Genomic DNA, 11,944 nt, shown 5'->3' with positions numbered 1-11,944 from the left:
AAAATCAGCTGCTTACAAGCCTTAATTATATCTGAAACTTTAATTTCTCTTTTCTCCTGTTACCTACCAAGACGTAGTGTGTAGTCATCTTTGGTGCCATTACTCTGCCTTCTCCAGAGAGAAAAGAATAGAAAATATGGCAGATTTCTCACTTTTTGAAGATGGTAAATGAAGCCCTTTAGGCAACACCTCTAGAAAAGACAGATTGAGGAAGTCAGTAACTCCCATGAGAGTTGCATTCTGAGTCTGAAGCAGTTGTAGACCATGAAGCCGAGAATTGTCAACTCTGAAGAGAAATGCCAGAAAGATGGTGCTTTGAGATTCAAGCCTAGGAATCACTTTCATGGAAAGTAACCATGAAATGAGTGAACTCCTGGAAGGAAGGACACACAATTAGAACAAACTCCAAGGTTTTGATGGACAGGAAGAAGTCCACAGCAGTTTGAGAGAGAGCAACTAGAGAAGGATAATTGCAATTGCAATGATACTCAGAAGGAGAGGACCAGCCCTGGAGAAGAAAGACGTAGGCACACATCTACATCTTTCTTTTATCCACCAAAACCTCCATTTATTTGCTTTCCATTGTGAAGAAGTGCTTTCTTTGGTAAATGAGTTTCATGAAAAGAGGCCTGGCATCTAAGGATACAAGCCTTCACTGAAATGTGTCACTGAAGACAATCCTAATTCTGGACATGATGAGAACGAGTGCTAATATTGTCGGGAACATCTGTGGACTCATTCTTTAGGACACTCAGGCAGCTTACATGCAGCATGGTGAATGTTCTACATTTTTTGACTATCTTTTCAACTCCTTTTTTGCTTAATATTCTGCCCTATTCTAGTAGACCAACTGCAGGCAGGCAAAGCTGTGAATGCTGAATTGCTGCTATTCCCAGTTTGTTTCAAGAGGTTCCCATGATTAGCCACTCCTCCTCCAGAATAAAAACCAGTCAGCCCATTCATAAAAATGTTGAGCTATAGAATTTCCTGACAACAATATGCATGTGTGATTTCCTTCTATTGTAATAAATTCTAAGACGCTAGCTAAAAAAAATATGGAAAGTGAACTGTGAAGGTTAGGCAAAAAACAAAAGAAAGATAACTTTTTTTTTGCACAAATCCTACCTGACCCCCACTATCTTGTGAATGAACCTTGCTCAACTTTTGAAACCTCCCTCATCTTTTACCCTGAGGAAACTTTCCTGTCCCCTTTTCCTTTTGGGCAGAGTAGGTTATTCTGTTTTTTGAATTTCCTATTTCATTATGTTACACAACATATTCTTTTCATTTTTAGATTTATTTTATGTGTATGGGTGTTTTGCCTGCATCTGTATCTGTGTACCACATTCATGCCTAGTGCCTGTGGAGTGTGTTGGAGTCCATAGAACTGCAGTTACAGGCAGTTGTGAGCTAACTGTGGGTCCTCTGCAAGAGCAGCAAATGCTCTTAACTGCCCAGTACTTTTTGCCTTCCTTAATGAATTGTTAAATACCAAGGCAAGAGCTATACATTGCCTGAGCCTACCCCAGGACCAAGTGCATGCAAAGATTTTAATATTTTATTAAAGAATTAATAGTACTTTAATATCTCTAGATATTTTTTAAATGGTAGAAAATAAGGCAGGCTAATTTCTTGAAGAAAGGAATGGCATATGTAGATATTGAGAAATGAAGATGATGTGTGGCAACTTCTGGATAAAAGTAGAGAGTGGAATTTATTGTAGATATCAACTCAAAACCCCTTCCTTTTTGGAAGTGTGTGACCCAACGACTTAGACATTTGGCTGGACTTCACTTATCACATCTAGCTATTTTCTCAGCACTTAATTCAGTTAACTATTTACAGTGTAGACATTTGCTCAAAGCACCATGCTGAGTACTATGGCAGTAAAAGGAAAAGATTCAGATCTGAGCAGCTGCTATTAAATCATTCCTACATGAATTGCCCCCAAGCACTGAACTCACATAATTTCCATTGATGTCAGGGTGAAATCCCATTGCAAATAATTTCCTGTTAACAAGGGAACATGTACTCGCTTGTCCAAGTCAGACTCCTCCATCTTTGCTGTTGTTCGTACACACCTGGCATTTTATTCATGCCTTTGTGCTGCTGATTTTCATTTTGTTTTCTGGCTGGTTGTGTGTATCTCTCTCCTCTAAAAAATAAGATCTGTAGGTCAAATCTGGCTCATTATCTGTTTTTAAAAATGCAGCTGTATCAGAACATAGCATGAACATTCCTTTTTATATTCTTTATGATTATTTCTGCAATACATATCCCATGGCCCACAAAACAAAAAAAATTATTACCCTGCTATTTATACAGAAAGCTTGCTGACGTCCATTTTACTGGTTGACAGATCTTTAAAGGAAAGAGTTATACTTTATTCATTCAACTTCAGCCCAGTACAGTTGAAAAAAATCAATGAATGTTTGAATTTATTGTAAATTGGACACCATTCTAGGTATTTGTGACACAGCCTCCAAAGAGAAAAAAAATCTCTGTTCCTATACAGCACTGTCTAGTGTTAGAGACATTAAAGGGAGACATCAATAAAGAAAGTAATAGAATATGTTAGCAATAGATATATCTAAAGAACAACAGACTGAGATAAAGCAAGAAGGATTTCTATAAGGGATGGGTAGTTATGGTGGTAGTGAGGGAATTAGTTTTATGTGGGTTCAGATAAGGTGACTGTAGAGCCCAGAGTTACATGGATTCCAAAACTGTATGTGCCAAGTAGAAGATGGGATGCATTTGGCATATCTGTGGATTGACAAGGAAGCCATGTACCCTAAGTAGAACAAGAAAGGAGTAGCGTGGGAGGAAATGAGCTCACCGTCTGAGTCTGTTTTCTAGTGCTGGTTTTATTGTGGTGCATTTCCCTTTGACTGACATGGGAAGCCCCTGGAGGAAGAGAAGAAGAGAGGCAGAATCTGGCGTGTTTTAACAGGTTCTCTACCTTCTGAATGGGAGCTAGACTAAAAGGAGAAAGGCCAGAGTGAGGAGAAGACATGAAAGCATTTAGAAAGGTCTTGTGATAGCCCAGGAAGGAGATGATAGTGGCTTGGCTCATGATAATAGAGGTGGAGTGGCAACAGCACATGGGTCTCCCTTTTTGGACCAGCTTAGTACCTAGCACACAGCAGCCTTCTCTTGAATAAGTGAATAAAATGTCAGCATTTCCACTGGGATGCCCAGTGGAATCACCCCCTGGAAATTCCCATGCTACCTCTATGGGAAGGAATCTTACACTTCCACTAAAAACATAGTCATCATGTAATATTTATCTTTCGCTGTCTGACTTATTTCACTTGTCATAATGTCTCCTGGTTGCATGTAGATTGCCGCAAATGACAGAATTCCATTTTTATAACCAAATCGTAATTCACCATGTGTACGTACTACATTTCTTTATCTGTTCATCAGTTTACAAACACTTAGGTTGTTCCCATAGCATGGCTACTGTGACTAATGTTACAACAAACATGGGAATGCAAATGTCTCTCTCACATACTCATTTTATTTCTGGATCACATGGCAGTGCTATTTTCGGTTTTAAAAAAACGAAAAACTCAATTTTATCTATTTGTGTTCCATGTACATCAGTGTGTATGTGCATATTCACATGTGTGCAGGCACACTAATGTGTGCGATCATGTGGAACTCTGAGTTTATGTTGGGAGTCTCCCTTGATTGCTATTCACCTCATTCATTAAGGCAGGGTCTTTTAGATTAACCCATAGCTCTACAGGCCTAGTCTGGCTAACCGGCTTGCTCTGGGAGATTGGTTTCGTGTCTCCTCCTCCCAAGCACTGGGATTACAGGTGGCCTCCATGCCCACCTAGTGTTTATGTGGGTTCTGGAAATCTGAACTCCAGTCTTCATGTTGCATAACAGGTGCTTTAATCATTAAGAATTTACCCATTCCCACTTCCAGTTTTTTTTACTTTTTTTTAAAGATTCTCCACACTTTGTTGTTGTTGTTTTAATGTATTGGCTTATAATACTGTATAGGATGGAATACTAGATAAATATTATATAAATATATATTCTATATTTATACTATATACAGTATAAATGTGTGCAAATACTGTATATGTGAAAATAAAAATTAAATGGAAATAATTTGGCTATGCATGGTGGGTGGCGTGCTTCTGTGATAGTGATTTGCTCTGATGATCTCCACACTCAGGAGACAGAGGCAAAGAATATTGCAAGTTTACAGCAGGTCTGTAATATATAACAAGTCCCTGTCTCAAAAAATTAAACAGGAATATATTTAAGTAAGTAAATAACATAAAAATTAACAACAATCATCATAGAATAGATAAGGCCTACTATTTTCCTTTGATTTTTATGCTTCTGATAGAAAAGGAGAAGAAATTTGACACAGAGATAATTTTTTTTTTTTTTATCCACAGTTAATCAAAGTCTTGCTTAATAGGCAAAACCTTTCAATTTCTTCGGAGCCGTCTACAGGAACAATGTACTAGGCACAAGTCAGGATGGTGAAGTCTCTTAGAAGAGCAACCTTTGATTTTACATTGCAGATTGGAAAGATGAGTAAGCGCCAGTATTTAAAATTGCAGCCACGCCTTTATCAGACAGTAAATATAAGTGTCTGGTCACAGGTTGTTCCTGGGCTAATAGTTTGGTCTTATGTTTAATAGGCCCAGGACATATACTTTATACTCTTTACTGATCTTCCAGTTCGCAGTGAGGTGATGGTGTTTCACTGAGCTGTGCACACTCTTCATATTTCAGATGGATACTGTTTCATAAAAGGTCAGATGATTCTAGAAACCCTGCCTTTTGCAAAGAAGCAGAGGTGTGAATACAAATGACTGACTGTCAGAATCACTAAGCACAGCTTTGGAAGTGAAGCCTTCCCATAAAGCCAATTGAGAACTTTCCACCCTTGTGAGTGATTTGCACCTCCTGACCTGGTAAACCTCACTGTTCTCCCACAGCCTGCAGTGGGCTGCATTCTACAGCCCTCCACTAATGGCCTTGAAAGGGAGAAGGTTCAAAGAGGCTTAGTTCCCAGGCCTGCTAATGAGCAGGAGGCCTCTTCACCCTAATGAACTGGTGCTTGTGTGGGATTCTTTGCCTTCCCTTTTTTGAAGGGAAGGGAGGCAGGAGTTCACAAAAGCAGTGAGGTATTTATGGGAAGGGGCACTTTCAGCTGGGCCACCCGATGGTGGCCTGGAGGGGAACAACAAAGCTGGCAGAGGTCATGCCTGGGCCAGCAGGGTTGTGAGTATGAGACAAGACCTCCTGCCAGCCAGGCTTGTTGCTGGCAACAGTGTCAAGCCTGAGATAGGATAGTTTAGACCAAGTGGGCTGCATAGGATTCCTCAGCAGCCTTGGCATAGTCTTTCCAAGTTGCTTTCTAAACTGTAGTTATAATTGTTAGAACTTATCAAATGTATGTAATAATATTAGTTATTGGCATTGCAGCCTTCAAAAAGGCTCCCGGATAGTTTTCTCTGTTTCTCTCTGCCTCCCACATCCCGCTTCTGGATTAAACAACAGAAGAATAATGAACATGTGCCAAAATACCTTCTCTACTATGATCATCTTCATGCAAATCTATGGTTTTTTTTCCCTCAAGAATGTCTTGGAAAATGATGTCCTGAATTTAAATTATTTCTACTGAAATGCATACATTTGAGTTCATATATGCCGAATGCTCATATCTATAGTGGGTATGTCTGTACAGTTGAATATCCTGATCTGCTGTTGCAAACTGATAGTCCTTAAAATGCATATACATTAATATTTAAGTTCACCAATTCAAAGCTGTGAATGATTATGGCTATAACATAAAATTATTCTGATCATACACCAGTTATAGAAATTATAGTTTCAATTAGTTTTCAAGTTGGACTTAGACCTTTTAAAAGCCAGAGCTGTGAAAAAAAACATAAAAAACAATAAACAGTAAAAATGAAAGCTGTCACTTTCAACAATCAGAACGTTGAGAAAATGCTAGGCTCATTTTTAAAAAATCATTTGCTCCCAGTAAAGAGAGGCATTTGGAACATATACTTATTTTTCCTTCCATGACCTGTGCTTGGAATTATTCTGAGATGCATTCAAAGCTGACAGCCCCCCCTGGCTGACCCCTCATGCTTAATCCAATCTTACATTCTGTTTCCAGATAGCTGATCAGCTTCCTTGGATTTTGCTGATGACCCCGGAGAGTTTTGCCTGAAGATGGAAACACTGGAGTCGGAGCTGACCTGCCCTATTTGTCTGGAGCTCTTTGAAGACCCTCTCCTGCTGCCCTGTGCACATAGCCTCTGCTTCAACTGCGCCCACCGTATCCTGGTCTCTCACTGTGCCACCAACGAGCCTGTGGAGTCCATCAGCGCCTTCCAGTGCCCCACCTGCCGGCATGTCATCACGCTCAGCCAGCGAGGTCTAGACGGGCTCAAGCGCAACGTCACCCTACAAAACATCATTGACAGATTTCAGAAAGCATCTGTGAGCGGGCCCAATTCTCCCAGTGAGACCCGCAGGGAGCGGGCCTTTGACGCCAACACCATGTCCTCTGCCGAGAAGGTTCTCTGCCAGTTCTGTGACCAGGATCCTGCCCAGGATGCTGTGAAGACCTGTGTCACTTGTGAAGTGTCCTACTGCGATGAGTGCCTAAAAGCCACTCACCCGAACAAGAAGCCCTTTACAGGCCATCGTCTGATTGAGCCAATCCCGGACTCGCACATCCGGGGGCTGATGTGCCTGGAGCACGAGGATGAGAAGGTGAATATGTACTGTGTGACCGATGACCAGTTAATCTGTGCCTTGTGTAAACTGGTTGGGCGGCACCGCGATCATCAGGTGGCAGCTTTGAGTGAGCGCTATGACAAATTGAAGGTTAGTCCGATCCGCCTTAAGCCAACCCCTTTCTGCCAGCAAATGTCATGGAAATAAGACGTGTATTCACTGCTAGCTACATGGTGGGTGAAGATTTTCTCTTCACCTTTGTTGTCTGATTAGTTGTAGCATGTTTTTGGCAGCCTATAAATGTTACACAATGAGGGTATCTTGTAAAAGTTGACTGCTGCTTGTAATTTTAGTGTTGTCAAGGTGAGGGCAAATTCTAAAAATCTGGATCATTTTCAACCCTTGCTGTTTGTCTGGATCATTTTCAATGTCTGCAGTTCTTGCAAAGAGAGGAGAGAGAGAAAAAGATGGGGGAGGGAAAGGAGCGAGAAATGGGGGATGGAAGATAAAAACCTATCTTGAGAGCATTTGTGGACATTTATTTTCTTCACTCATCCGTGAAAACTGGTTTACTCACATTGTATCTTTATCTAGTTACTACACAAACAAAGGACTAAAAGGAAGAATGTCTATAGCAAATGTGGGATTTTAGAGGACATGTGGCCTCCTTTTGTAAGTGATATTTGGCTTACTGCTGAACTATCATGTTCTGACAGTCTCAAGTTTCATGAGAGCATTCCTGTCAGTATAGGCTTCTTTTATTCAGTGACTTTAGAGGCAAGACTGTCCGAACTTCACTCACTTCTAGTAAGAAATCATCCAAATTCCATCGTGGGGGATAGTAATTAGTATGGTTACATGTTAACTTAAAAAAAAATCAGGCTCTAAATAAGGTTTGAAAGCACCAGGGAAGAAATAAAAACCCATCTCCTGTTGTCTGTTCAACTTCAGTTGACTGTGGGCCTAATTACTGCAAACTCAGCTGAGAGAGTTCAAGTGAGGTATTATGTTCATCATCTAATTTTAGATCACAAGACACTAATTAAAAGGAAAGGAAGTATAATTTAAAAGTGCTAAGTAAATATATACTGAAGTCCTTCCTCTCAGGAAAAACATAGCAACTTGTTGAGTAAACAAAATGAATCAGATGACCCAAAGAGTATTATTGCTCAGAGAGTATCATCACCTTTAACAAATGGTTCCTATCCCTTCTCCTAATGCTAACAAGTGGTTGTATTTACTTGGGCTACATAGTTGATTTTGTGATGACGAGGATTAAGGAACCACCTCTGGGATTCAACTTTGTGATTTCTTGACACACTGAGGCAAGTTGACATGCTAAAGTGAATCCCTGCTTCTAAATGTCATGGGGGAAGTAAATGCTATACCTGCCCAGCATTCATCACTTCAAATGTCCAAGGAGTGAGTGGCTGTAATCCATCTGTTCACCATGTAGAGGAAGTTTGCCACAAGAATTTAGGTAACACTGGCAAGAGAAGATAGACACCCATTAGATTCCGCTGCATTGCACAGCGGTAGCAGAGAAAAGTATCACCAAAGTGGGTAACAGGGAAAGGAATGTGTATAAAATTATGACTAAGTCAATTTTTCAAAATGCCAGATGGCTGTCAGTTTGTAAAATCCATGGTGATCTCCTTTTAACCTTTCTTGTCCTTGGGAGGTAAAGAACTTTGGTATGATTCAATAGAGATCTTTAATCTTCCTTTCCTTCTTGTCCTTTATCAAGAAAATATTCTTTTGATTAGATTAAGAATTATTTGTTAAAACAATATCATCATAATTAGGTTGCATATTCAACAACTCCCAGGCTTGCTATTTACATTTGGTAATCAAGTTCTGCTCATTTTCTGTGTGCTGTCACAGTACAGTTATTAATTATTTACGTAACATCTTCAAATTTATGAGGAGATATTGCAATAGCCCTTTCTGTGATGAAAATGCAAATCTGCAATCCAGTGCATTTGTCTAATTAAGCCAATGAATTATCAGTCATTGATATTGTCACAGGGAGGACCTGACAATTAACCATGTTGTATATTTTATTTTCTAATTACAGAAATATAGGCATATAAACAACATCCAATGAATGGAAACACATGTGCAGCTGTTCAACAAAATATATTTATGAGCAATTATTTACAGCTATCCCATGAAATGTGCTTTTAAGCATTTGCATGGATAACATACCAGCAAGGCATGTTTGTTCAGGAACATGCCATTAATGTTAGAATAAAATATCATAAGCATATAGGACATTTGGGAGGAGATGAGATTCTAGTCATCACAGACCAATGAACACATGTACTTTCCTGTTTTGCTAAAAACCTAGTACAATATAAATGCCGATTTTTTTTAAAAAAAAAGGAATTAATAGCATAATGAACAGACTCAAACCAAGGAATTGTGTGTTTTTATTAGTTGTTACAGTGGTCTGAAAAAGTAAATGGTTTTCCGTGGGATTTCATATTTATATATATTTGTGCTGATATGATTATGAAGAATAATTGTTTCCTTTGATAATGTAAATTTGGAGGAGCGTTTTAATTACATCAGATTTCAATGTAAAAGATGTATGGTTCTGTAAAGAAATGAAATACAGCTGGCATGGTTGTGCATGCCTTTAATTCCAGCATTCAGGAGTCAGAGGCAGGTGACTATTTATGAGTTCGAGGCTTACCAGGTTTTCATAGTGAGTTCTACGCCAGTCAAGGCTATATATTGAGACCCCACCTTAAAAAATAAAACAAAACAAAACCAGAAATGAAATATAGTTCTGAACATCGACATCCATACCTGAAGCATAAAAGATAAAACAACATAGCATTTCAACATGTAGAATTCATGTATGTAAAATCTGACACATCTCTATTGAGATACTGTCTCAAAACAGAAAAATATTAAAAATATCTTCCATATCATTTGAAAGAGTGTCACTTCAGTAATCTGCTGCATTCAGAGACTATACATGAGAAGCATTCATGAGACAGTAAAGCAATGACAAAATTAAACTCACATTTCCTGAACTCTATTTTTAAGGTAACTAGAGAAGTCTCCATGTCAAATGCAGTCTCTAAATGAGGCACATCAAAACATGACATTTTAAAACATCATTTTAATTGAATTTTAAGAAGCCCTCCAGTCCTACAAACTCTGGTTAAAGACTTGATTTGTGAACCACATAACTGACATATAAGAGAGTTTAATAATGCATTCTAGAGTTTCCAAGAAATTACGATGTAGTTAATTCCCCTCTTACTGTGCTCACATATCGTACTTGTCCTCTTGTTTCTTTCCTCTAGCTGAGCCTATAAAAATATGCTAAAAGAGAAAAATTGACCTTTCACTGTCCTTCACTCACCCCTTCAAACAAACTAAAACTGAAGTTCAAAACTGCTCTTGCTATGCTTACTTTAAAGGCTGGCTGTGGGAAGTTCTTCATGCAACAAAGCTTTCAACGGACCAACCCACAGAGATTTAAAAATTATCCCTCCAAAAGCTCCATTAAAGCTCAAATTTCTTTATGTAGCACTTTGCATCTGGAAGCAGAGATAGGAGATTTTACTCTTAGGTTTAATTTTTTTTTTTGAGATAGAATCTCACTGTGTAGCCTTGACTTGTATGATACTCATTATATAGCCCAGGTTGGCCTTGAATTCTCAGCAGTCCCCCTGTCTCAGCAATAGAAGTGTATACAATCATGCCCAGATAAGGTTCTATAGTTCTGAAAGTCTTTCCCAATTTGCAATAATGGTGTGAGAGGATGCTGAGCTAGAGATTGTTTTCTTTTCTCTTAGACTTTCTATAATGTGTTTCTACTATAAAAATAGAAATAGGGCTGGCCTGGTTGCACAGGCCTATTATCCTAGTTATTCTAGAGGCCAAGGCAGGAGGATAGTAAGAGTTCAGAGCCAGCTGGGGCAACATAATGTGTGACATACTCTTTCAAAAATAAGAACTAAAAGAGAGGACTGGAGCTACTGTTCAGTGGGAGAGAGCTTGCCTAAAATGTGAGATGCTCTGGACTCAAATGACAGTACCACCAAAAAACCGAAAATCCTAATTATGTATAATGCAGGCCATAGGCCAGTGTGTGTGTGTGTGTGTGTGTGTGTGTGTGTGTGTGTGTGTGTGTGTGTGTTATAGACACACATTGTGTATCTGTATGCATACATGCTGTTGCTTATTTTAATATTAGAATCTTCATAATTCTGAATTATATGTAGGTAAGTTGATGTTTCCAGTATTCCCTTTATGGCAAACAATAGCAACAACTATAACAATGTTAACTATGTTCCTAGAATCTTAGTAGTTTAACTATTCTCCTATTACTTTAAATGTTTTAACTATTCCTCCTATTACCTTAAATATTCTAACCATATCTTGACTATTTGGTGGATGAATGGAAATAATTGCAAGATTTTGTAGAGTCATTAAAGTTCCAAACATATGCATACATATATTTTTTCAGTTAAATGTATATTGCATATGGTCTTATTTATGTACACAGCATTGCTTATTAGACATTAATATGTTTGTTCATTGTATCTTAAATTTCCTATAGTCTCAACAATTGGTTTATTCTGCTTAATCAATCAAGCAGTGACTAAGACAAGTACATTTAAGCTTTCCACTGAAGAGAGTGAACTTTTTAAGTTCTTTTCATACCAGTGTCATTTTTCTCATCTCAAGACTTTTGATGCTATGTTATGAATAACAAACAAGATTATAGATCTTTTGAGAGGTAATTTATAATTAAGTTAATGTCCATTTATTAAGTGAAGGTAATATGCACAGAAACAGTCACCATCTTCATGGAACTAACAGACTAGTAGGGAATTCTAACAGTCAAATATTTTCTCTGCTGCTGGTGGAGGAAGTCATATTGTGTCCAGAGAAAAGACTCAGATACAAGTCTTAGAGATGGAGAAATTCTTCCCAGAAAACAAAACAAAACAAAACAAAACAAAACAAAACAAAAACATCTCCACATACCACTTCCAAGTCTTGTATTAGAAAACAATGTCAAGTATAAACTATGAAACTCCTGTTATACATCACTCAAATTTGACTTTTTATCAATACAGCATTCTTTTTGTAATCCTATATAGGTTTATTAAGCAGTTCACAAGTATTTTTTTTTTTTTTTGGTTTTTCGAGACAGGGTTTCTCTGTGTAGTTTTGCGCCTTTCCT

General features: G+C 38.3%; 1 protein-coding gene across 2 annotated transcripts in view; it reads left to right on the top strand.

Annotated features, from left to right (window-relative positions):
• The first annotated feature begins 6,181 nt into the window (after nucleotides 1–6,181).
• Nucleotides 6,182–11,944, top strand: part of Mid1 (midline 1) — a 104,721-nt gene continuing 98,958 nt past the window's right edge. The window contains exon 1 of one of the 2 annotated variants that reach the window (XM_059250191.1): nucleotides 6,182–6,768. In XM_059250191.1, coding sequence (XP_059106174.1) covers nucleotides 6,223–6,768 — 546 coding nt within the window. In that variant the 5' untranslated portion in view covers nucleotides 6,182–6,222. Of the gene's footprint in view, nucleotides 6,883–11,944 lie in introns of both variants that reach the window. The other variant, XM_059250189.1, reaches the window with a different exon arrangement.

This window comes from Peromyscus eremicus, chromosome X (genome assembly GCF_949786415.1).
Source record: "Peromyscus eremicus chromosome X, PerEre_H2_v1, whole genome shotgun sequence".
NCBI lineage: Eukaryota > Metazoa > Chordata > Mammalia > Rodentia > Cricetidae > Peromyscus > Peromyscus eremicus.
This window is presented reverse-complemented; position numbering and strand designations above follow the sequence as displayed.